The 24,605-nt window shown below is 35.5% G+C and overlaps 1 protein-coding gene across 10 annotated transcripts; it reads left to right on the top strand.

The window, feature by feature from the left end:
* The first annotated feature begins 14,702 nt into the window (after positions 1 to 14,702).
* LOC132268864 (cullin-1-like) lies at positions 14,703 to 22,123 on the top strand. 10 transcript variants are annotated; one of them, XM_059769754.1, is made up of 12 exons: positions 14,703 to 14,766; positions 16,260 to 16,425; positions 16,570 to 16,669; positions 18,284 to 18,469; positions 18,660 to 18,707; positions 18,790 to 18,993; positions 19,077 to 19,154; positions 20,328 to 20,417; positions 20,518 to 20,598; positions 20,693 to 20,752; positions 21,532 to 21,618; positions 21,727 to 22,123. In XM_059769754.1, the coding sequence occupies exons 2-12, from the start codon at positions 16,295 to 16,297 to the stop codon at positions 21,877 to 21,879; spliced, it is 1,218 nt and encodes a 405-aa protein (XP_059625737.1). In that variant the 5' UTR covers positions 14,703 to 14,766; positions 16,260 to 16,294; the 3' UTR covers positions 21,880 to 22,123. The 10 variants fall into 10 exon arrangements, with proteins under 10 accessions (XP_059625737.1, XP_059625733.1, XP_059625727.1 ...); XM_059769750.1 differs by lacking the exon at positions 14,703 to 14,766 and adding an exon at positions 14,839 to 14,915; XM_059769744.1 differs by lacking the exon at positions 14,703 to 14,766 and adding an exon at positions 14,857 to 15,240.
* The last annotated feature ends 2,482 nt before the right edge of the window (positions 22,124 to 24,605 follow it).

The following is a 24,605-nucleotide window of genomic DNA, read 5'->3' on the forward strand; positions in this document are numbered from 1 at the left end:
AGGAGCAGTGACATTCCTAGGAGGGTCATTCCTCTTGCTGAAAGAGGGGATCTGGATATGATTCATGGTAGCGTCCAGGAGTGAAATGTCGCTAAGGTTCTCTGACACAAGGAGTTCCAAACAGGAAGGAACGTTGTTCAGAATGTATTCCTTTAAGTGGTTAATCCCATCCCTGCAAATGTTGTAACTCAGTTCGTTACAAGGAATACTTAAAGAATTGCAAAGAAAATCACAGAAGCGAGGAATGCAAACTTCACAAGGGCAGTCACTCTTGTGGTTTTTGTACTTTTTGTACGAAGAAACAAAACATTCACCAAAGGCATTCGGGTTGGGATAATCCTTAGCAGCCGGAGTAAACCAAGCCCCTTAACTCCAATTATGTTTTTCTTCCACCCTTTCTCAGAGTCAAGTTTGTTCGTACAGATAGATATTTTCTCAATAGGGTAAAAATGGTAGTACATGTCATCCAGCCTGATCTTACTGACTTTGTAACAAAGGAGAAGATCTATAATATCAAGATCTAAACCACTGTCACGATTCAAAAACAGCAGAATGGACAAAACCATAAGAAAATTGGGGTTTACTTGAAGAGGGGAAAGTCTCAGCCTATTAAAGACGTAACAGAAAAAAGGGTGCAAAGGAAATCTAATAATGTTTAAATGAAGGAGGGAAAATAAGATTTCACCGAGAAGAAGGCCGGCACCAGTTCTAATGTTTACATTATTGGGGCACTCCCTAATAAGAATATTGCTAGGAAGTTGAAGCTTCACATGAAGAATGTCTAAATCAATGGGCATGGTGAAGACGAACAGAACCCCCAAGGAAGTGTGTAAAGTTTTTAAAAGATAGAGAGAAGCAAAATTAACCTCAAGTGGATTGAAGATTACAAAGGATGCTGCAGGATGGCTGAGAAGGGAGAATCTTTCACAGGAATTTGCCAGGGAAGATTTGATTTGCTTGGAAAGGATGAACAGTGATTTGATTGATGAAAGGTATGAGTATGGATTTGGGGATTTATAAAGAAAAGGTGGACCCAGCAACCGATACGTCAGGAAAGTAAAGAGATTTTAAATTTCAAAACATTGACTCCTGAGTCGACTGTTCGTTTCCCCACACAATCATCTCGAGCTGACAAGACATGATTAGATCCCTTCGATAGTCTCACCCTAATTAATTAGGGAGAGATTATGGGGGCAGATGAGGATGCCAAAAATGGCATAGGTCGGGCCAGGTCCATATCACTGAAAGCGGGTTGGGTAAGTGATCTAAGTCCGAACCAAGTTCTCACAAGTCAGGCCCAGGAATGGTAGACCATGCCAGAAGCCCGATTGAAAGAGTAAAACCCATGATCAAGAAGAGCCCAAAAAGAAGCCCAGTGCAAGAAGTTAATTAAGAATCTTTTGGAAGGATTGTAATAGTCTATAAATAGATGGAAAACAGAGGGAGAAAAGGACGAAAAAATCTTGAAGTGTAAAGTTACTCTGTCAAAATAGAGAGAGAAATTTCTTGCATCTTCAGCTATGGTGGATTTTCTTTAGGCTAGTGAGTTATAATGCTTGGGCCATATTAATGAAAAATATGAACTGGGCCAACCTTAAAAATAATATGGACTAAACATTTTAAATGTATAATAAAAACAAATGGGCTTGATATATATAACAAGCCTGATACGAGCCTTGTTTACGAGCCTTAACGAGCCCATGTTCACGAGCCTATGCGAGCTGAGCCCAACGTTGCTCGAGCTCGGCTTGTTTAGTAAACGAGCCTAGAAATTGGGATCGAACTCGGCTCATTTGCTTAATGAACGAGCCCAAGCTGTTCATAAACAGCTCGGTTCATTTGCAGCCCTAACTATAGGGTTGGAAAAGGGGATTAGAAATATATCACGTAATATATTTTAGAGATAGAGAGAGAAAGAAAGAAGGAAGAAGAAGGAAGAGAAAGAGGAAAAAACAAGCTAGGGTTTTCATAAAATCCCTAAAATCAAGTTCTTGTTCTACACTTCTGCTTTGATCTGTGAATTTTAGGTTTGTTTAAAGAATAATTAAAACTAAAATCTGTAATTTAATTGATTTAGAACATATGATTTATAAATTATATTTCATGATTGTTCTTGTTGTATGAATGGATAAATTCATTGATTTGATCTGGGTTCTTTATGGATTTTTACATGTTTTAAATAATGTATTTTCATATTGGTGTATTGATGGAACCTAGAAACATGCCTTAGAATCCTTAAACAATAAATAATAAATTCACAGTAGGGTTTTTGGGTTGAATTGCGTAACAGTACTCGATCTGCCGTTACAGTGCTCAAGCCTTGGAAACAAAGCTCGAGCCATAGGAGAAAAGCTTGAGTTATTGATGTAAAGCTCGAGCCATGGACCGAAAGCTCAAGCTATTGAAGAAAAAGCTCGAGCTATGGTTAGGAAGCTCGAGCCATTAAGGTGAAAGCTCGAGCCTTACCTGGGGAAGTTTTGTAAACAGTGTTAAATTAATTTTAATTGATTTTGAGGGGTCCTAATCATCAAATAAGGACTAGGTATGAGTTTAAATAAATTCTAAACAGACTTATATATAACAATGCATGCTATTTGAATTCTTTGAAGAATGAATGGATTTAATCTTTATTTTGTTATAGCAATTAAGATTAAATGTGTAACATGAACTGTATATGGAAAATGCTTACTTGACTGTATAATAAAATATCAGCATATTTAAGATTCAGTTTATATAGGATATATATGTTGTAGGAAGTTTAAATAAATTATAAGTCATTCCTATTATGTGATAGCATCATATTATGTTATTATATTTGTTTCTGGATTATTTGATGTACTTCTTTAATTGTTACATCAACTATTAGATTGTGTGGATGTAGTGCACCAGTATGGGATGGTGGCACTCTAAGGATGGATTAACTTATCAGTTAAGTCCTACCTATTTTGTATAAGGAAATGAATTAACTAAAATGTTAAGTCCTACTTATATTCGTGTTAGGTCAACTGAACAAGTTAGATGATACATAGTGGATTACTTTATACCGGATAGGATATTATATATATATATATATATATATATATATATATATATATATAGACATATGTCATGATATGAGCTTGAGCCTCATGATCAGTGGTTAGGGTGCGCATATTGACAGGGATGTGTGGCTAGATATAGTGTGGTTGTGTGCCCTGGTAGGTCTAGGTACTCATGCCTACTATATGTGCGTTTTACATGTTGTCTACTATTTAGGTTGAGGTAACCCTATAGTCTAGTGAGGTTCCTTTAGTGTGTATATGTATTATGGACTATGTAGTTATTGCATGGGTTAGCTATAGATATATAGTTTCTTCGATCTCTGTTTGGGTTATCATAGAAAGAACTTATTCGTAAGCCTGACTCACTATTATTTTTCAGGTGTTCGTCAGTTTCAGACATAGAGCTTGTTCGTGCTGAGTAAAGACAATCCATATCATTCTTCCGAATGATGAGAATGGCCTGGCCAACCATTTCTTCTAAATCAATCCCTCTTAGCATGATGTCGGGTCAAAGGTCCATGATTGTTTTAGTTTAGAACAGTAAGAGCGTAGAATTGCGAGTTGTGTCGGTGTGACAGTGTGGATTCGGGTGGTTGTACTGGGTAACGAGGTGTGTTAAGTAGGATCAAGTGTCCGATAAAAGAGTTCGTAGTACAATTATTAATTATTGAGGATCTCGTTTGAGGATTTGTGTTCAGGACACAAGACGGTATATTTTGTTGTTCTGGTGACTCATGATTATGTAGTTGTTTGAAAATCCATTGTTTTATCTTCTTGAAATTGTCTAATACGATGCTTGTTGTGTGGTACAGTGGTGTAGCTATGCGGTGGATAGTGAGCACTTAGTCTGACAGGGATGTGTGGTTTTGAGTTGAGCTTGATTGGGTGATGAACGGGGTTCCTCATTTGGGGATTTGTGTGTCCTTTAAAGGGATGGGTTGAGATAGGATGTTGTAATGTTCATGGGTCTTGTGACCATTCTTCTTTGAGCCTTGTGTAGTGGTGTAGCGAGGACTAGTGTTGGTTTTAAGTCGAGTGTAGAATTCAACGGGTTTTGTGTATGATGTTATGAGTGGTGAATACCCTTATAGGGTGGTGAGCATTGGGTCTTTCTGGCGGCAAAGTGTGATTGCCTATTGGCGCCGGGTGTCAAAGGCAATATAGTTGTTGAGTTCGTAGCTTCGGGGTTTGTGAAGTATTCTCGGGAAGTGTGTGGTTGTGGGCCTTCTCCATAAGGATGGTAGATTTCGAGGACGAAATCTGTTTAAGGAGGGTAGATTGTAACGTGTTTAATTTTCGTCATTTTCCAAATTCTGAAATTTTTCGTCATGCAAGGGTATTTTGTCTTTTCTTGTTTTGCGTGCCGAACATTGTGGGGTGTACTGGTTGTGTCCAAGAGTTGGTTGGGACATTTCATTGAGTCCAGGACTTTTTTAAATGCCAAGGTTGCGATTTTTGCAATTTTTTTTTTTCGGGCCGGACGGTTCCGTGCCAGAATTGTTGCATCCGGGGATCTTGGTTGGATTCATTTGCATTATATTTATTTTATTTTATGTGTTTTAAGTGATTATGAATTAATATGTATAAGTATATATATATGGTGTATAATGAGACTAAAAATAAAAGGGAAAATAAATTTAATTTTTTTGGTGGGGCCCACATATCATGTTAAAGATTGAACCAAGAGGCATTTAGGCCTCATTTCTTGCTTCCCTTTCTTTCTCCCCGTTGGTTCTCTCTCTCACCCCCTTTACTTTGCTTTTTCTTTTCTTTTTGAATAAAAACTTTAGAACTTGATTCCTCCTTTACTACTTTGAATTTTTGGAAGCCGTTTGCGGCAATTCGAAGAGCTCGGCGGGACCTTCACGTTGATGTAAACAATTTCTTGTTTGGCTAAGCTTGCAATTTCAAAATTCTAGGGTAAAAATTGGGGATTTTCATTTAGCTTAAGGTAGGGGTTCCTAATCCATGAAATTCTTGTTCCTTTGTGAATTTTTCTTTGTTAATTGTAGCCAAGCATGCTTAATTTGAGATGATTGCCTTTAAAATGATTTAGTTGTTGTATATGAAGTTCATGATTATGTGTATAAGTTGATTTGTGTGAAATGCATGCTTAATTGTGATTAACTCTTGAATGATTTGTATATCTATGTGAAATTTTATGTGTAGAGGATATATGTGTAAGTGGTTTTGTGGAATTGTTGTGAGAAGCATACTTATATGGATTTGTTTTCATATATTTTATGCTTAACATGCTAAAATTTTTATTTGCTTGGAAGCATGATACGTTGTTTGTGTTATTGTAAAGCATGTTAGGTGGTTAAGCTTAAATTAAAAGCATGATAATGAATATTGACATGACATGAGATGGCATGATACATTCATGCATAAGTTTTGGGAAGGAATGGGAAAAAGATTTTAAAATGATTTTTGGTAAATGTTTTGAAAAGTGTTTGCGAAAACTCGGACGCCTAGGAGGCGCCTAGTGGTCCGTGGTGTTAGTGTAGTCTAGAAGGGAGTATGGTTGAACTAACTAGGCCAGATGCGATGCCTTAGAGGTGTCTTATGGTCGTGGATAGTTAGCTAACCCTCCATTCGTGACGTCTTGGAGGTGCCTTGGGTCGGATTACACTAACGATTTTAATGTTGAAACGGAAATGTTTTGAAAAATGGAGAACGACATGAGCATGACATTGCATTTCATTGGCATACATGGCGTGATTATGACTTGGTTGTATGTTGTTGATATTATGGTTATCTTTCTCCTCCGAGTTGTATGATCCCGTTTTTTTCGCTCTATTCATTATTTGGAATTCATTGGGTCAAAAGAGGTGTGTCTTAGGCACCTCCTACTGAGCGTTTAGCTCACCCCATTATTTTAACATTTTTAGGTTCTGGAAAAGAGGTGGCGGACGTCAATCCACTCCGGCCTTAGCTTGGAGTAGGAAAATCTCTCTTATTGCTATCTTTTGTATTTGGGCTTAATTTTGTATATATTGACTCAAAATGTATTATTTTGCAACGTGTGATGTATTTAGGTTCATTTTGTATATGACCATTGGGAAAATGTAATTAAGTTTTAATCACACTAAATTCTTTAGTGCATTTTAAGTAACGTGTGGTAATTTATGTTAACAATGTGGTGGTTATTATTGTAATTAGATGTTAAAATGTATTTAGATATGTACGTGAGTGTAGTGGCTTAGGTGGTTGGTTACTTATATTGATGTATCTTGATTTTCTTTGGACAGTGTGTGAAGATGACCCAAACCAGTTGACGTAAAATCCCATACGTCGACCGAGTTGCGTAAACCAGTCGACGTGTAGCTTTCCACGCGTCGACTGGTATCCTGGCAGTAGCTTTTCACTATGTACGTTTCAAACCAATCGACGTGAATATCCCATACGTCGACCGGTATCTCGGCAGTGGGTTTTCCACTGTTCATAACCTAAACCAGCTGACGTATAATGTATATACGTCGACCAGTTCTCGTCCCATAAATATTCTTCTTTTAAGTTTCCTAATTACACTTTGGCACCCAATTGATGTTGTGAGTATTTACCTTATGGCCCAATTAAAGTACAATAAATATATTTTAATCATAGAAAAGACTATATTACCCGGACTTGATCTTATTTATCATGTGATATGAGTAAATGACCATTATGTCCTTTGAGTCTTAAAATTTTGAGTTGTGGCAAATGACCATCTTGTCCTTGTTGGACTTTAATATACAAATTTAACGTGAGATGACCATATTACCCTTGCATGATTTTGGGTCGGGTAAAGACCCGTTTAATGATCTGGACCCAGTGGATTTGGGTCGTGTAATACCCCTAATTTTGAAAGGCTATTCCTGGAATTTAATTTATGGTTTATTTGCATTTTATTTGCGTAATAGTTTTATTTAATTAAGGTTTCTTTGTTTAATTAGTCATGTTACTTAATTAATTGCTTAATGGTGTATTTGTTTAATTAGTCATCTTACTTAAATTGTTTTTGGTAATTGTTTATTTAATTCTTTTTATTTAATTGTGTTTATGTAATTGTTTAATCGTTGTTATTTAATGGAATTTAGTTTTTCTGTTTTCCACGTGAATTTAGGTTTGCAATTCACATGGGTGGCCTACGTAGGTATATATCCTAGGTTGGTTTATGGGCCAAGATGGGCTCTGGCTTTAAGGTTACAAGGATTAGGGTTCAGAGTTAAGCTTATAAATATATTACGTGCGGTAAGCTTAGGGTTTTTGATTCATAGCAGTTAACTCGGAGACGTGAATTGAGTTCTGTGAAAGACATAGAAACTGTGAGGTACAGAGGGAGAACAGAGTAAGAAAGGAGGTGTCTCTGGGTTGAACCAAGGTACTGGGGGAGTAGACTTGCAATTTAGGACACAAACATATCACCACAAAAGCTGAGAATTTAGAGTTTCAAGTCTGAAACTCAAAGGCAAGTTCTTTTCCTTCTTTTTCCCTTTGCTTGTGTTCTGTGCACCTAGGTGGCCTCTAGGATTTAATTAAGAATTAACTGAGTTTCTTATGTATATTTGATGGTATATCAATGTTCTGTATATGTGAAAATTTGTTCAGTTACAGTTTGTGCGTGTCTGTGATTTATTTGTTTCTTGAAGCATGGAAAATCTGAAGAATCTGTTGCCTCTGTTTTTGTATTTAACTACTATAAACACATCTTGGGATTTATTCTGGACTTAGATAGGACTCTTAGGGTCAGTTTATAACCAACTATACAGGTTGGGAATGGCCGGAATTACTACAGAAAGTCGCATGAGCAATAGAGGTTGAAGGAGGCTTGAGGAGGAGGAGAGAGCCGGCTCTGGAATGCATAGAGCCGGCTCCCCCATTGAAGAGCCGGCTCTAGGAGAGGTAGAGCTGGATTTACCCTCCTAAGGGGCGGCTCTAGGAATTCCAAGAGCCTGCTCTTTCAAAAGTAGAGCAGGCTCTCTCTCAAACTTTGTTCTGAAGTTGAATTTTAACGAGCTGTCTGGAACTTTGAGTGTCTGAACTGTGTCTAAAAATTGTGGGACTTTTTAATGTGACTAAGAAGCTAATTTGAAGTGCTTTTAGAATCCTTGATTGATCAAAGCTTGCCTCTAAATTAATGGAACAAATTGTGGAAAAGGTATGCGCATTGTATACGATTAACGGATGGAGGGAGACTTAGTTGCTTAGGCTAAACTTTGTGAATCCAGTGGATTAACACGAGCTTATATGTTGATTCTAAATGCATATTAGGGTCATTTGTTTAATAAATGTGTTATATGCATGCTCTGGATATTAACGGTTGACAGATTTAATCTTTTCTGCAGTTACCTGAATTTTTGCTCGGATTTAAATTGCTAGAATATAAACTGTTTTTCTGCAATTACTTGGATGAGGGTTTGGACTATAAATCACTTAATAATTGTTTATATGTTATAATCTACATGATAACGGAGGATTGTATGCACCGGTATGGGACGGTGGCATACTAGGGGATGATTTAGCTTAAAAACGCTAACCTAACCTACCGGATGGAAAATATGGATTGTAAAATATGGAATCCATTAATGTGTTTAAGTCGAATCAACTGATTAGGTTGAGTGACTTCCTGGATTAATTGGTTGTAGTTAAGTCACTTCAACTGAATAAGTTGAGTGCTTATCTGGACGGTATTTTGTATGTCTCCTCATTGAATAAGTGAATGATATATTATAGTTTTGGACGGACTTTAGATATATGGTTATGGTACCACGATATGAGCGTGAGTCTCAGAGTCGTTGGTTAGGGAACGTATATGCAGTGAATGCTTAGCTGGATATAGTAGGTCGGTGTACCCTGTTAGGTTTAGGTACTCATGCCCAACTTTGGGTGTGTTTTCGCATGTTGCTTTTTATTCAGGTTGAGACCTCTACTATAGTTCAGTGAATGTCCTTAGTGTGGATATATATGTATATTTATGGATTACGTAGTTATGTTGAGGGTATCTAGGGTGTATCTGCATATCGGGCACTGTATGGGTTACAGTTGGACTAGGACTTGCATGTGGGCCTGACCCACTTCTTTATTATTCTTTTCGGGTAACGGACGGTTCCAGTCTTAAGCTTGATCTTGCTAAGCAAGAACTCTCATTCATTCTACCGACGATGTAGGATTTTGCTTCATGATTTAGTTTTGGAATATCTTTACTTTCAGTTTTCAGTTTCAGTTGGAGTTTTATTTCGGGATCCATTAGTTGGATTCCCAAGTTGTAACCTTGGAGGTTTTTGAGCTGGATTATTGATCTTTATTATTTGAGGATTTTATTTTAGTTTCTATCAGCTTAAACTTTATTTTCTTATTTCGGTTTGTATTCTGTGTTCATTATAAAATATTAATTGTTTGATATCCCTCGGGTTTGGGCCTGGGCCTGATCAACCCGTGTCTCGGATTCGAGGGGTATCACAGGTCGTTACAGTCATAACCCACCATACACATTCACAAATGTATCCAATAAGAGCATACATCAATCAAGAGGATAATACTAATTGTAATTAGAAGTATGAATTAACATGATCAAGCACAAATTGCCTACTTAACTACAATTAACTAATGACAAGTAAGCTAATTTGTAGAACAACCTATCAAGATTAAGCCTTTATCCATTAAATTAATTGACAATTGTATCAAATAAGTATCATGTTATGGCCATCACTAAACACAACTATAACAAGTATCTAGTGTAGAATATAATTCTAAAGTAATCACACATAGACATGTAAATTACACATAGAATTAATGAAAGAATTAATGTTTAGTCATTTAATGAAGAATAAAATCCCTAATTAATCATATATAGACATAAAATCAACTTGGAGATTTCAATGGAATAATTCATCAATACAAGCCCTAATTTGTCTAATCAAGCATGTATATATAAATAAATCACAAGGCTATACATTTAATTACAACATAATAATTCCCCAAGAAAAGAAATACAAAAGTTTAGGTTACATGAACTTATGGCTCATCCAAACCCTAAGTGAAGAATTAGTTCATGGAGGAGATGATCATAGTGTTAACAAGCCCAATCCCCATCTTTGGCTCCTTTTTCTTCTTCCTTGAATATTTCTCAAAACCCTAACTTTTTCTCCTTTTCGTGTTTTCCAGATAGAACCTTATATCTTACAAAAAAAACTAAAAACTAAATAATAATAATCTAAAACTCTCCCTACAATGGGTCTTTATTTTTCCTTTAATACCAACATTATTGGAGGTCAATAGTTCACAAAATAAGCCCAAATAAGAAAATCTCGTAACCAAGTAAAAGCTAAATCCCGCAATGCTGCTAGGGGCTGGGGGATCGATCCCCCAGCCTTGGGGATCGATTCCCAGGGGGTATTTTTTTGCACCTTTCTGCCAATAGTAGGGGATCGATCCCCCAGTGCTAGAAATCTCTTTTAAGCCCCGTTTAACTCCATTTTCACCATGGGCTAATCGGTTTGCTTTTTGATCATTGGGAACATCATCAAAGGCCCTGAAAAGGTAGAATTGACCGCTTTTGAAGGATAAGCGTACTATACGAACAATGGACTACGGCCTCTTTTTGCCATTTTCTAAACTTTTTCTGATTATCTTTGCTTGTCTACAAAAAGGCTTTAATGAACCGAAATTAGTTCGTTTGAACCTTATTGACCTGAAATTAACAAAAACATAAATTATAACTAAAACATGAAAATAAGATAGATGCAAGAACTAAAATACCCTATTTTAGGTGCTAAAATATGCAACATTTAAGCACTTATCACATGGCAAATAACATTTATTTTTGGCGCAAAAATATTCGCCCAATAGTAGGAATAAGCAAGAGGAGAGAGAGGGAGGGTTTTTTTTTGGAAAAGATGTGGGAGAGATAACGACATTAGAGTATGGTGAATTTTCCTTAATTCAAAACGGTGCAGTTTTTAAACTTTGGTAAATTTTCCTTATCGCAGTTTTCAAACTTGAGTTTAAATGTTAATGTCAATTTGTAGCAAATTCAACTTAAAATAACTTAGATAATATTTAGGGTAATGATATAGGTGCCGAAGGTTTTTGGCCGAACAGGGACGAATCTGATGTGGCAAGGCCACCTCTTATGATTAAATCTAAGTGAATCAAGAAAAAGACTAATGTACTAAGGGCTAGTTTAGTATGGTTCAATGAAATAAAGTGGGAATGGAATGAATCACGGAACGGACTATTCTCATTCCCATGTTTGGTTGCACAGAAAAACATCCTATTTTTGTAAAACACATATAAATATGTGTGTATATATATATATATATGTAGCCGACATTTCATTAAATGCTTTTTTTATTCATTTTATTATTATTATTATTATTTTTAAAGTGGGAATGAAATAGTCATTCCTTTGGTTGGAAAGTGGAATAAATTAGTGAGAATCACTATTCTCGGAGAATGGGTAAGAATCATCATTTCATCTTTAAAGTAAGTTACCAAACTAAAGAATGGAAACAAAAACATTCCATTCCCACTTCATTTGATTCCATCACTCACACCAAACATGGTGTAAATGTTTAGCATAATTTTCATTTAATAGCGTTTCAGATGTGAAATAGAACATTCAAGAAAGTCATCTCTCTCCGTCTCAAAACTCTATGGACTTCTCAATCTCTTTCTTCTCTGTCCTCCCCATCAATGTTTATCTGTTTTGCATCTTCACTATCTCGCTTTAAAAACCTTTAAATTTGTTCCATCCTCATGACTCCACTAGGGCCGGCCATCATCTTGCACATCAAAACCTGTTCAAATAACCTATTCTTTTCTATGGTCTTCTTTCTTTTAAAGGAGACCCAACTCAATAACAATCCACCATTGCATAAATCAAAAGACCCAATTTCCTTCACAAAAACCTAAATAAACCTTGAAGTGGAGGAATTTACTGTCATGCACCATGGCCAATTAGTAATCAAAAGGGAAGCAATGCAAAATTGGTCGGCTAAAAATGGATAAACTATGCAACATCAGAAATCATCCAAATTCAGTAATGCTAAACAATGTACTTTGGGTGTGTGTATATATATATATATCTTTGAACACCCATAATCATATATATTTATATATTTTTATTTACTTTTACACCTACTTTTTTTTGGTTCGCCATGGTTCTGCGACTGTCAAATAAGGGATTATTTCTATATATCATGGTGGTGTTATTCAAAAGAATACTTTATAACGCAGTGTACTCACTCCTGTGGGACTCCTAGTTTTTCACGCAAGGTCAGATATAAGAATCTGTGGCCTTGTTCGGCCAAAAACCTTCGGCCCCTATATCATCACCCTAATATTTAATTTAGAGAATTCAAATCCGTTCTAAAAATCCCCCATAACATTTATTATAGGGGCAAATAAGGATCTCCCGTCAGTTGGCCTTTAATGGTGTGATAAAAATATTAAAATGCCCTTCCAACAATTAAAAATAAAAATTTAGTTAATGTAATTTTTTAAAGTTTTTATGATCAAAATTTAAAAATTGCAGGAGTTTTATGATTTATGATTTTAACCCTTTTAATAATAGTATAGAATATAGATATATAATATAATAATAGTATAAATATATTATTTTATAATAAATAAAAAATAAATTTACCTGTTACTTGCCTTTTGTAATCGGCCTTCCTTATATTAGTGTCAATACTAATTTAATATCAATTTACCTTTCATTTCCTTTCCTTTCCTTTTACAATTATATTTCTCTTTCAATACGATAAGAAGGTACTCCGGGTAATACGGTATATGATATTTTCTGAGAAGTAAAGAGAACTCTCCCGAAGACACAAACTACAACAACAATTCGGTGAGTCTCAACAAAATTCGACCACAACAAATATTGGTTGGTGATTTTTCTCTGTTATTCTCTCTATGTTATGAGTTTTTAATTTAATGCTACGTTTGTTGTGTAGGAATTGAATGAAATGCAAGTGGAAATGGAATGAGAATGGGAATGGAATGGAATGGTCATTCTCATTCTATTGTTTGGTTGTAAATATGAAATGTGTAGGAATGAAATGATAATAACCATTCTAGTGTTTGGTTGGACCAATTTAAAATTTAGAATGGAATAAATTTCTAATTGAATTCTCCAAAATATCCCTCTTAGTAACAAATAAATTAAATTAACAAAACGATATTCTCTAATAAATTTTTAAAAATAAATGGTGGCAGTGGCGGTGGTGGATGGTGGAAAGCGGTAGTAGTGTAGATGGTGGTGTTGGAAGGCGGCGGTGGTGGCAATGGTGGAAATTGGTGGTAGCAGTGGTGGTGGAAGGTGGTAGTGATGTTGGTGGAAGGCGCTGGCAGTAGTGTGGTGGTTGTGGTGGAAGGCGCTGGCAGTAGTATAACTATAGTGGTGGTGGCGGTGGTGGAAGGTGGTGGCGGAATGTGGTGGGCGATGGCGAAAGGTGGTGGCGGCGATGGTGAAAGGTGGTGGTGGAAGGCGGTGGTGAAAGGTGGTGGTAACGGTGGTGGTGGCTGTGGTGGTGGCGGTGGTGGTGGCGGTGGCGGTGGTAGAAGGTGGTGGTGGCAGATGGTGGTGGTGGAAGGCGATGGCGGCGACGTTGGTGGTTGTTGAAGGCAGCGGCAATGGCGATGGCGGTGGCGGTGGTGGTGTAGGGCTATGGCGTGGCGGTGGTGGAAGGTGGTGGTGGTAGTGAAAGACGGTAGCAGTGGTGGTGGAAGGTGGTGACAGTGGTGAAAGGCGATGGTGGCGGTGGTGGTAGAAGGTGGTGAAAGGCAATAAAATGGTAGTGGTGGAAGATGGTGGCGGTAGCGGTGGTGAAAGGCGGTGGCGGTGGTTGCGACAAACGGTGGCGGTGGCGGTGGTGGTGGTGGAAAGTGGTGGGCGATGGCGAAAGTCGGTGGTGTTGGAAGGTAGTGGCAGTGGTGGTGGTGGTGAAAGGCGGAGATGATTGTGGTAGAAGGTAATGGTGGTTTTTAGACTTAGAATATGAGGGTGTTTTGGGAAGTCGATTTTTTAAAATAAATTACTTGAGAATGGAATGACCATTCCTTAGGTTTAGTTGTGGAATGGATTTTCATTCCCAGGAATGAATTTTCATTCCAATGGAATGGCCATTCCAACTTTAAGTAGCATACCAAACAAAGGAATGGTTGGAATGAACATTCCATTCCATTCCATTTCTGCACACCAAACGTAGCATAAGTTTTTTTGTTTGTTTGTTATGAGCTGTTTAGTTTGTAATTTTAAAAACAATTATTAAAAACTAAGAAACAAAAATTATTCTGATAGAACAACAGATATTTTTATAATTAAATTTTTAAAAAACTTAATAATAACCGAGGTTTGTTTTTTTTTTTTTTGTTTTTTTTTTAAGAAAAAAAAAACTCTTTTCATAGTTACAAAGTAAGTAGACCCTATTGTTATTGTCACACTTCTTCTCTCTATGTTATTTTAATTTAGTTTTTCTTTAAAATATAAATTGTTATTGTCACACTTCTTCTCTCTATGTTATTTTAATTTAGTTTCTCTTTGAAATATAAATTGTTATTACAATATGTTATTTATTTGAATTAATTTATACATGAAAGTTGGGAATTGTTAGAACTCAGAGGTTTGCTAATTTCTCTATAGAATTTGTTTGTTTGTTGGGCAGGAGTTTTGGTTCTTAATTCTGTTGTCTACTCTTGAATTCAAAACAACATGGAGCTTATTAAAATTACATATTAGGTGAACATGTGTTGCCAACAAATAAGATTATTTAAATTTTTTATTTTTTATTATTTTTATAAATACACTAATAAATGGACTTAGCATGTTACAATCTGAAAAAAAAAAAAATACCAATCCCATCTCAACATCTTGGAATCGTGCCTAGGGTTAGGTTTTATTATAAAAACCTGCTTTGTTTAATTTGTTTGATTTAAGATCCGAGAAGAGAATTTGATCTCTTGATTTGTTCGATTATATCTCATTGTAGTATTCAGATTTAATACTACAATGAGATATAATTAAAGCCTATTTAGATTCCTCTATCCTTCACCTCTCTCTTTAAGTCTCTATATATATTCAATCTTGTTTTTAAGAACACTTGTTTCGAATCTATGCTCTACTCACATTATCTTGATTTCACAGGATTGATTTCTAGGGTATTTACAACTTTTGATTTCTCCCTAGCGATTTGTTTCGGTTATATTGCTCCGCGTATGTTGTGTTTTGTAATCAAATACATGTATATATACGTATTTATGTATTCAATTTCATTTGTTCTTCACACGCAGGACAAATAATAGCAATAGCAAGAATATTGTGAGAATTTCTTTTTGGACTTTGTGACAGTTATGCTTTTGAATTTGGTGGTCCGTTTAAATTAGGTTTTGCGTGTATATATACATACATTTGTCAGATTCATCATGTAGATTATAAAATTTTCTGAGAACTTCTTTTGGTACAATCGGTTTTGTATGTTAATTTTGTGATTCTGTTATATATTTGTGTATGTGTTTATGATGTTCTTATACTTTTCTGATAACTTATTTTGTTACATTCGGTTTTGTATGTTAATTTTGTGATTCTATTATATATTTGTGTATGTGTTTATGATGTTCATATTCATACATTTTTCAGATTGATCACGTAGATTATAAATTTTTCTGAGAACTTATTTTGGTACTTTGTGGTTGTGCGTGTTAATTTTTGTGATTCTTGAACCGTGTATGGACACAAAGACCTGTATACCTTCATTTATGAATGTGTACGTATGCGAATGCATGTTAATTTTGTGATTCTTGAACTCTGTATACTGTATGCACACAGACTTGTATACCTTCATTTATGAATGTGTATGCACGTGTATGCATGTTTAAATACATGTATGCTTGTGCACACACTTTCTGAATGGAAATTGCACTTGATCCCGATTTGGGCTTTGTGTTGGGTAATTTTAGATTTCAGAAGGGTTTAAATCTGCATTTTTTTTTTTTTTGCATTAGTTGTTCAGAGTACAGATTAATATGATCATTTAGCAAACTTTATTCACATACAGTGTGTTACCAGCACTAGTATACAATCTTTAGAGCTGACTATGTATAGCTTTGAAATCAAGGTTCAAGTCATGTCCATGATATATCACGCTCGGTACACTAAAAGGTTTTCTGTGGTCATGTTTGTTATCCTATGCAAGTTTGATCAATTGTGATAATTCAATTATTTTTTTTTAGCAGATCATAGTTTGTGGTTATCTGGTTTAAACACAACAATGAACCAGTGGAAGATTATTGAGTTTGAGGAAGGATGGGAGTTTATGCAGAAGGGGATCACTAAGCTGAAGAATATTGTAGAAGGGCAGGAGTCAGAGTTCAGCTCTGAAGAGTATATGAAGTTATACGAGTATCCTTGTCATCTTGTTATTTGATCACTGCTATTTTTATTTTGTATTTAAAAAAAAAAAAAAAAAAAAAATTTAATGCATTTTATTAGTGATTTGGAAGAGAACTGTTGCTTGAGGTTTGATTTTTCCTTGATAGAATATAGAAACATCTATAACATGTGCACACAAAAGCACCCATACGATTATTCTCAACAGCTCTATGATAAATACAAGGAGGCGTATGAAGAGTACATTAATTCAACGGTGAGGAAACTAATGGATAGTTGCTGACATCAACATTATTACTGTGGGCTAATTGTTGCTAATTATGGATACTATTATTTTTTCGTTGTTATGGAATAGGAACTTAGCACGTCTGTATTGACATAAATGGACACTTCTAATTTCAGCATAATTTTTACTCTTTTGTATAAGCATGTCCATAATTAGATGGAAAATTATTTTTGATGAGAGTTGGTGACTTGAGCAAGTAAATGCATAATCATATATGAGATTTTTGTAACTGTGCTGAACATAATAATAGGGAAGAATCAGTATGTAGAAACGAAATGTTCCATGCTTTTGTTTTCTGTTAAAACGACGATTAGGAACTGATAAATGATGTTTAATGGCAAACAATTTGCAGTATCTCAATGAGATGTAAAGAAATTCTTGATATGGTCCTCTGTCCTGGGGTTTTTGTATCTGCAGTATCCTGGGTAATTCTTTCCAGCATAGCTGGATCCGTTAATGTTGCAATTTTGTAATGACCATGCATACTATCATTTGACCTGCTTCCTAGTACCTGTATTTCATGTTGTTGCTTAGTTTCTCCTATATTTAGAGTTGATTCTATTGCCACTGTCTGCCAGCAAAAAAGAGTAAAATATTACTAGATAACCCTTCTTTCTTGGGATAGATTTTTATCTGTAGTTAGGTTACCTCTGGCCTATTCAGGATCAAACTAACCTTAACTTAGAGCGGATGGAGTATCCCCCTTTCAGTTGAACCCTTTTCTAATAGCTTTCTTTTGAATGGAGGAGTGCATCTAGTATATATTGTGTGATAGGCCTATCCCTTTACAATTGACAGGGGAGATGTATAGAACAACTATCATACTTTACGGTACTGAATGTTGGGCAGGTAGGAAACAACATTTGCATAAAATGAGTGGTAGAAATGCAAATATTGAGGTAGAAGTGCTGTAAGACTAGAAGTGATAAGAGTTAGAAATGATCACATTTGGGAGATGGTTGGAGTAGCACCAATTGGAGATAAAATGAGAGAAATTTGGTTAAGATAATTTAGACGTGTAACAAAGACCTTTAAGTGCGTCGATTAGGAAAAGTGACATAGTCCACATTGAAGGTAATACTAGGGAGAGTGGAAGACCAATGTTAACATGGGTAGAGTTAGTAAAGAAAGACGTGATACCATGCGGATTGACCGACGCTATGGCCTTAAATAGAGCGGAATGGAAACGCAGGATTCATATAGCTAACCCAAGTAATTGAAAAAAAGCTTGGTTGTTGTTGTTCTTTTAAAATTGACATTTTTGTTCTTGAAAATTAGGTGTGTGATGATAACCTGTCTGGACATATTAGTGTTAACTTTGATAGAAAATTCTACCATTGACACATATATCATCTTATTTCCATGCAGTATTACAATTTATGCCAAGTTATTTCTTCCTTGTGGTGTTACCATATTATGTCCTTCTTTGTTTGGTTTGGAGCTTCATTGTTGGCCCCCTCCCTCCTATTTCCCTGTTAGCAGACTTCTGTTAATTGAATTGTTTCTGCTTGGTTTTTTGTGGCCATGGTATTCTTTTACTCTATATTATTCAAAATCTCAGTTTCATCAAGTTTTCTTTATCAGGTTTTGCCATCTTTAAGAGAGAAGCATGATGAATTTATGTTGAGGGAGCTGGTGAAAAGATGGGCAAATCATAAATTTATGGTCAGGTGGCTTTCACGGTTTTTCCATTATCTTGATCGCTATTTTATTGCTCGAAGGTCGCTTCCTGCACTTAATGAAGTTGGACTCAATTGCTTCCGTGACCTGGTTCGTTACCAGTTTATTTTTATTCCATCATTTCCTGATGTTAGTGTGATTTGTAAACTTGAGCTACAGTGTTTACTTTGTCATAAATTTCTTGTTAGTTTCCCGCAAATTTTTTATTTTTTTTTATTTCCTCCCAGTATGTTTTGGTGTCAACAATATTGGAATGAAAGTTATTTTATTCAAATTTCAGGTTTACCAAGAGATGAGGGGTAAAGTTCGAGATGCCGTTATCACACTGGTAACTTCGTTGTTACTTTCATTGGTCATGATTCTTTTCATTGTTAGCAATTGAGATGGAATTGTCAATGCATGTGGACTAGATTGATCAAGAACGTGAGGGTGAGCTGATCGACAGAGCTTTGCTGAAGAATGTTCTGGGTATATTTGTTGAAATTGGGATGGGACAAATGGACTGTTATGAAAATGATTTTGAAGATGACATGCTTAAAGATACTGCTGCTTTTTACTCTCAAAAAGCATCAAACTGGATTGTGGAAGATTCTTGTCCAGATTTCATGTTGAAGGTAAATCTATATATACAAGCTGTTATTGATTTAACTATTTGATCAACCCAGTGGACCCTTAATGCCTTTTATGTTAACAATAGGCCGAGGAATGCTTGAAAAAGGAGAGGGATAGAGTTTCGCATTATATGCACTCGAGCAGTGAACCAAAGCTAGTGGAGGTTAGTTTTTTATTTTTCATATTCTAATTTTTATTGTGTGTTTTAATTAATTAATGTAATATAGATCCTTTGATGACTTCCTTTGAGTGTGGATCTTGAATTCTTGATGAGCAATATAGATCACTTGATACCTTTTCTTTTACATATGGAGATGACTTGGATGCTTTTGAGTACTAGTATTAATTATAGCTCCTCCAATGTTATTTTGAAGGTGACTATATACACATAAAAATATCAAGCACGTTGTAACATTATAAATAGCAAATGAAAAATATCAAGAACGTCGTAACCTTATAAATAGCAAGTGAAACATATCAAGCATGTTGTAACCTTAATGTAATAATGATGTTTATTGTCTAACACAAATGTGCCCTATTCATGGTGATGTAATACTTGGAACAGAATCATTGTCCTGTTGCATGTTGATGCAAGCTATTGCTCTTGAAGCCTCTGATATAGATGGTTCGAAATGTTATTTTATAAATTATAAATTTTTGGTAGGGGTCATAAGATGTAGTGATGTACAAATATACTTGTTATAATTGATCTCCTGATCTTTGTTTGCATAGGACATGATTGTGTGGATTGTTAATCTTATTTATACATATTTAAAAAAAGTAATTAACAGGTCAGCAAATATTTGAATTTGTAATCAACAGTGTATTAAATGAGTTAAAAAACCCTATGATTTTAATATTAAACTATAATGTATAATATGTTAGATTAATAGAAGTGAGGCCTGATGGTAGGTACTTTGGGCCATAGGTCACTATGGTTTGCTTTCATTTTTCCAAATATATGAATATGCAGGTATATTAGATGTTTTACAAACTTATTTTTCAAGTTAAGAATGATTTTGGTTGTAACTTGTTGATCTACGATGTAATTCATATTATTATTATTTTGTACATACATGCACCATATTTAGTGCATTATATAAAGTTTATACTCTTATGGCACAGTATATATGCTACACCACAGCCCACTATTGGTGTAAACACTTGATGCACAATGTGTAGATGGAAGGAAAAACTTAAAATGGTGTCAATTATTTGCTTTTGAAATTTTAAAATTTTGTATTGACGTGATAATCATGATTTTTTTGAGTTTGTTATGTTGATGTTTTGGGTGCTTTAGTTAAATTTGTTCATTTGGTTTTTGCTCTTTCCACAGAAAGTGAAAAACGAGCTGTTGGTGGTATACACGAACCAGCTTCTTGAAAAGGAGCACTCTGGATGCCGTGCATTGCTTAGAGATGATAAGGTGTTTTTTGGAGTTGCATTTTTAGTTCTCTTTTTTGGAGAAATTGTGACCTTACCATCTGCAGATATTGATCTGTTCATTATGTTTACTTGATCTTTAGGTGGCGGATCTCTCTAGGATGTACAGGCTCTTCTCTGAAATTCCTAAAGGCTTGGAACCGGTTGCTAGTTTGTTTAAACAGGTTTGTTAGATTTACATTACTTGTCGAGTATGAGAGCCTTTTAAATCAGATCCATATGTTATATTACTGACATTTTGAGGATTTCATGGTGCAGCATGTTACCGCCGAAGGTACAGCCTTGGTCCAACATGCTGAAGATGCAGCAAGTAGCAAGGTTAGTATCTTGGTAAAACTGTTCATTTTGGAACTTGGCATATTTCTAAGAACTAGTTCACAAAGCACAAGTTGCTGTTGTACACATGTTTATCGACTCTTAAAAAATGCATGACATGTGTTGGACACTGGATAGTTAGACAAGTGTATGGGGTATGTGTCCAACACATAGTTGGACTATAGTTGCTAAAGTCGCCTAGGCTCCAAAAAAGCCCCAGGCTTGTCAAAGGCTCAGCTAGAGCGCCTCAACCTACCTTCAATCAGGCTCACTCACGCTTTTAAGTAGGCTTTAGGCTCAAAAAATGCACGCCTTGTATTTTTTAATTGTTTATTCATATCATTTTCTTTTTTACTTAATGACTACTAAATTAAAAGGTTATGTATCATAAATTTATGGTTCACTACCTACACCAAGTGCAATTACTGCTTGATTATGAATATGTATAATAATAAATGTTTAAATATGCATTATTATATACACGCGCCTGACTTCGATCAGGCTTGTATTGTGCCTTGCGCTTAGGCTCCAGAAGACCTTTGGCACCTTAGTGTGCCTTGAGCCTTTAACAACTATGACTTGGACATGCATTTAAAGTAAGATAAGTGCAGTTTGTAAGGTTTTCAAAAAGAATAATTTTGCTAATAAATGTAAAATCTGAAAGAAGACCGAACTTGTACAAATAAGATGTGTTGGTGAATTATATACTGGTTTGTGTTGTTAGATTGTTGTTTTACTAGTGATTGTGAGCTTAGAATTTGATGTGGTTGTCTTTTCTTCAGGTCTTGGTCAGAAAAGTGATTGAGCTCCACAATAAGTATATGGCATATGTTAATGATTGTTTTATGGGCAATTCTCTCTTTCACAAGGTATGAGTTGGAGATTTATGTATTTGTTTGGGTAATTTTTCCTCTCTTTTTTTATTTTTTTAAATTTTATTTTGTGGCTAACTGTCACCTTTATTGGCCCTTTTCTAGGCCGTGAAAGAAGGTTTTGAGGTATTTTGCAACAAAGCTGTTGGCGGCGCGTCCAGTGCAGAACTACTGGCTTTATTTTATGATAATATCCCGGAGAAGGAGAAGGGTGGGAGTGAAAATGATGCAGCAGAGCATAGTCATAGACTTGACTGACGGATGGATGTACGTACACTAGACTAAGATAAGGAGGATGCTATGGCTGCACATCTCTGTGTTGTATTTGACACACAGATTTTATGTTTTCTTAGTCATTGTTCCTCATTTAATGGAACTCGTTATTTCAGATATTTTGAGGTTCCTATATTGGACTTTGGTAAAGGGTTTCCACTTTGAAATTGTAATTAGTACTTTTTGTCTGTCCGACTTAAAATTTGCAAGAAGGTCCTAGTTCATTTTTGAGCCTTTTATTTGCCTGGTATTTCTTTCCATTACCTAGTAGTATACTTTGTTTTCCTATCACCATTGATATTGCACCTAAACACCGACGAGGCCTTGTGCAGGAGTTGAGTTTTGACATAATTATCCTTGGTTACATTCTCATCTGTTACGCTTAATTGAATTTGGGTCCTATCATGAGACCTCCGCACGCCAAGTCTCAAAATGTGGAAATCTACCTGAATACTACTCAGATGAGATTGAAGCATTTCCTGGAAAATCATATGAAATTTGAGTCCTACAACAATTACCAAATATGCATAAAAATATATAATTAATTGTTTATGCAAGTGGAAATGTTTTACAAAATAACTTGAAATTTGGTAATAAAGGGAAATGTTAGCAAAAAGCTAACAATAAAGGTTTTAACAAGTCTCACAACATCTTCAATATAAGCCACTTCAAGGGAGATTCCAGGACAAATAGTGAACTGATCTCCACAACCCCCAGGCTTAAAGAACTTGTTTCAATTAGTTCTCTGAAATATTTTCAAGTTTTTTATTTTTATTTATTTTTTTATTTTTTATATATATATAAAAAGTCTGGAGAATTGAAAAGAATGCTCTCTGAATTTCGAAAACACAGTTTTCAGAAATCTTTCAACTAAAATGAACTTCTAAACTGTTTAATGGTTTTTTTATTCTAGAAAATTGAATCGAACAGTTTCAAAATCTACTCATTCAAATCAATTTGATTATACAACACAAAGAAAGTGGGGAACATCATGGTTTCGTAAGAGCTAAAAACAATACTCAGATACCCAAAAATATGGTACTACAAGCCTACAACGTATCGAAGAATGAAAAAACCTGTTACCCTGCCCTTCATTGCCTAGTATAATACTAACAAAAACCTCTCATGGAGCAAAATCCATCATAAAAAGGTACCAAATTAATGTTGCATTTGGGTGTACCAGCCAAACAACAAGTTACGATGATAATCCTGAGGCATTGTTTTCTTCTAGCTCAACTGCCATTGGAATACATATATCTGTATGCGTGTAATCAATGTCTTTACGAGGTTTGATTGTTGAATGGAATTTGAGGGGACTTCAATGAAGTATTTACATTGAATTATTAATTTGTAGTGTGTTAATATCCGACATTGTTTGCGAAGACATAAGATTTCCTATTTATAAACGTCTCGATGAAATTCAACCTACAGCCGAGCCTTGTCACGATGGCTTGTTACTCGAGTGAGGGCTTTAAGATGGTTGGAGATTGGCTTGGTCCAGAAGGTTGGGCTTCGTAGGGTTTAATCGCTGGCTCGCCCATTCCAAGTATGGAGTTGGTCCTCGGTCCTTGGGCGTAGGTCCAGGTGTCATGGGCCGCAGAGTGGAGGGCACATCGTGAGGCTGGTTTCACAGAGCAGCGGTGGAAGGATAATGAGTCGGTACTCTCCAGGTCCTGCAACACCCGATGAGCCACTCTCAATCAGACAACAATTTTTTCCCCTTTCTTTTTCATCCCCGCTGTTACATTGTAGGATTATTTTTATTTTTATTTTGCTGGGGTTAATTTTGATGTTTTTTTCATCCTCGCGGTATGAAGTTTTTTGGTTGAAAGATTTCAATTTTTTAAAAAGAGTTTGAACTTGAAGGAAAATTTACTTACAGACAATGCTCTAACTTGTTTATTGGAAGTGGATTAATTATTTTCATAGATTGTTAAAGAGTTCGTCTCATCAACTTCATTATGCTTGCATATGAATGGGGTCAACTACATGAATTAATTCTCTGTTTCCGTTACATGCCATTTAGCCTTTTACTATATCCAACTTTTTCAGGTCATTTGTAATAATCTCTTCTCATGTTATCTCTAATTTTTTCACCAAGATTTTTTTTTTTTCATGGATTGTTAGAGTTGATTTTTAGAATCTTCATTTTTCCGAAAGTGTTGCTTACTTCTCCATTCGAGATGGAGTTATAACAAATTTTTATCACATCTGGAATCTGTTATTGTATATATATGTGTGTAATAGTTGTTCTCTTCCATCTTTGCTTATTTATGGTGCTCCTCTAATTAATTTTGTTGAAAGTTCTTCATTTTACTACAACCTTTAATTTTCTTCAAAATTGCTGGACATTTCTTCTATATTCAAAATTAGTTCCACTCGAAGTGTGGGGAGTGGGGACACCCTCCAGTCAACAGACGTGTAAATGATGTAAATATTATTTCCCAGATTGAGTAATTTTAGTCCTTGTAATAGCATTATGTTTAGCACTGGAAATATGTAGATGTGATTCCCACTAAAGCAAAGACTTAGTGTGGTGTAAAGAAGGGAATCTCAACAAAAGTGGGAAGGTGGCCTCTAAAGAAAGAGTATAAAACAGGATGATGTAAGATTTTCTTAAGTTCCTCAAAACCCTTCTAGAAAACTCCTGGGGTTCTTCTACTTTCTTTCAATACTTGAGTGCCTGCATCCACTTGCTAATTTAATTTTCT

Source organism: Cornus florida, unplaced genomic scaffold (genome assembly GCF_030987335.1).
Source record: "Cornus florida cultivar Cherokee Brave unplaced genomic scaffold, ASM3098733v1 CherokeeBrave_3.0.0_Hap2_Chr08, whole genome shotgun sequence".
Lineage (NCBI taxonomy): Eukaryota > Viridiplantae > Streptophyta > Magnoliopsida > Cornales > Cornaceae > Cornus > Cornus florida.